Source organism: Acanthamoeba castellanii (genome assembly GCF_000313135.1).
Source record: "Acanthamoeba castellanii str. Neff unplaced genomic scaffold scf7180000083091, whole genome shotgun sequence".
Taxonomy (NCBI): domain Eukaryota; phylum Discosea; order Longamoebia; family Acanthamoebidae; genus Acanthamoeba; species Acanthamoeba castellanii.
Window position 1 is genome coordinate 1 of NW_004457552.1, and position 1,043 is coordinate 1,043.

The following is a 1,043-nucleotide window of genomic DNA, read 5'->3' on the forward strand; positions in this document are numbered from 1 at the left end:
TGAACGGACAAGGGCGGAGGTAGTACGCAGCGCGAAGGGGGGGAGCTCAAAATGGACCGCTGCCACCAGAGAGCTTCACCCAACCTTCCGCGACGACACAACCCCGACCTCACTACCAGACCCAGCACCCAAAAGATCAAATTTCCAACATTCTGCATTCGCTCTTTATCTTCTCGTTCAATTTCCTTGCGTCTTGAGATTTTAGAAAATGGAACACACCCCCCCATGACGCCGCCCAGCTCTCTTTCGTTCAAGGTGCCGAGAACGAGGTTGCCCACTCCATCTTGGTACGAGCCACCCATTTTTCCTCTTTTTTTTTTTCTAAACCAACGCCCACGTGTTGTTGCAGATGCATTGCCCGGGCCAGGAGGCCTTCATCGCGACGCTCCACCCGACCAGCGCACTGTTCGAGAGGCCCGTACACCTCAAGCGCGCCAAGCAAGCCCACCGCCTGTTTCAGCAGACTCTGCGCGCTTTCGGTCTGAACGTGCGACTCGTACGCGACGTTCTGCTTCAGGTTCAACCGCCCGCTCACCCAGGCCCAAAGCTTTGCTGCTCCATGCGCCCGCTTGTGTCGTGTGGGTCCGTGTGTCGTGCATGTAGTAACGGATTCGTGCGGTCGCAGGATTGCGAGACGGACCCGAAGGCGCGGCGTGAGTTGGAGGATTTCGCGGTGAGCCACCTGCAGTACGTGTGGGCGCACAACGGCGTGGTATCCGCGGCAAACGCGGTCCTCAACCCCACCGCTGGTGCACAGCACGGTCCGCACGGCCGTGCGTGCTTCATTGACGAACACTACAAGCGCGACGTCATCAGTGCCGCCCGCAACCCACACCCAAACCCGCATGCGAGGCGACTGACACAATCTCGCCACCTCGTGCACAGGGGCCTTGGACTCGGAGAGCTTGGTCAACTTGTTGCTATGCAACCCTACCATTATACTCCAGAAGGCCAATCGGGAGACTCCTGTGACGGCTAGCTACATACTGTACGCTTGCGGTGTGGTGAGAATGTGAGAACGGAAGTGCGCGTGTGACTCACCC

General features: G+C 58.5%; 1 protein-coding gene across 1 annotated transcript; it reads left to right on the forward strand.

The window, feature by feature from the left end:
- Window positions 1-349: 349 nt before the first annotated feature.
- On the forward strand, window positions 350-1,016 carry ACA1_006680 (arginine deiminase; the record flags this gene model as incomplete). Its single annotated transcript, XM_004341951.1, has 3 exons — window positions 350-496; window positions 626-815; window positions 886-1,016. The coding sequence occupies 3 exons, from the start codon at window positions 350-352 to the stop codon at window positions 1,014-1,016; spliced, it is 468 nt and encodes a 155-aa protein (XP_004342000.1).
- Between the last annotated feature and the right edge of the window lie 27 nt (window positions 1,017-1,043).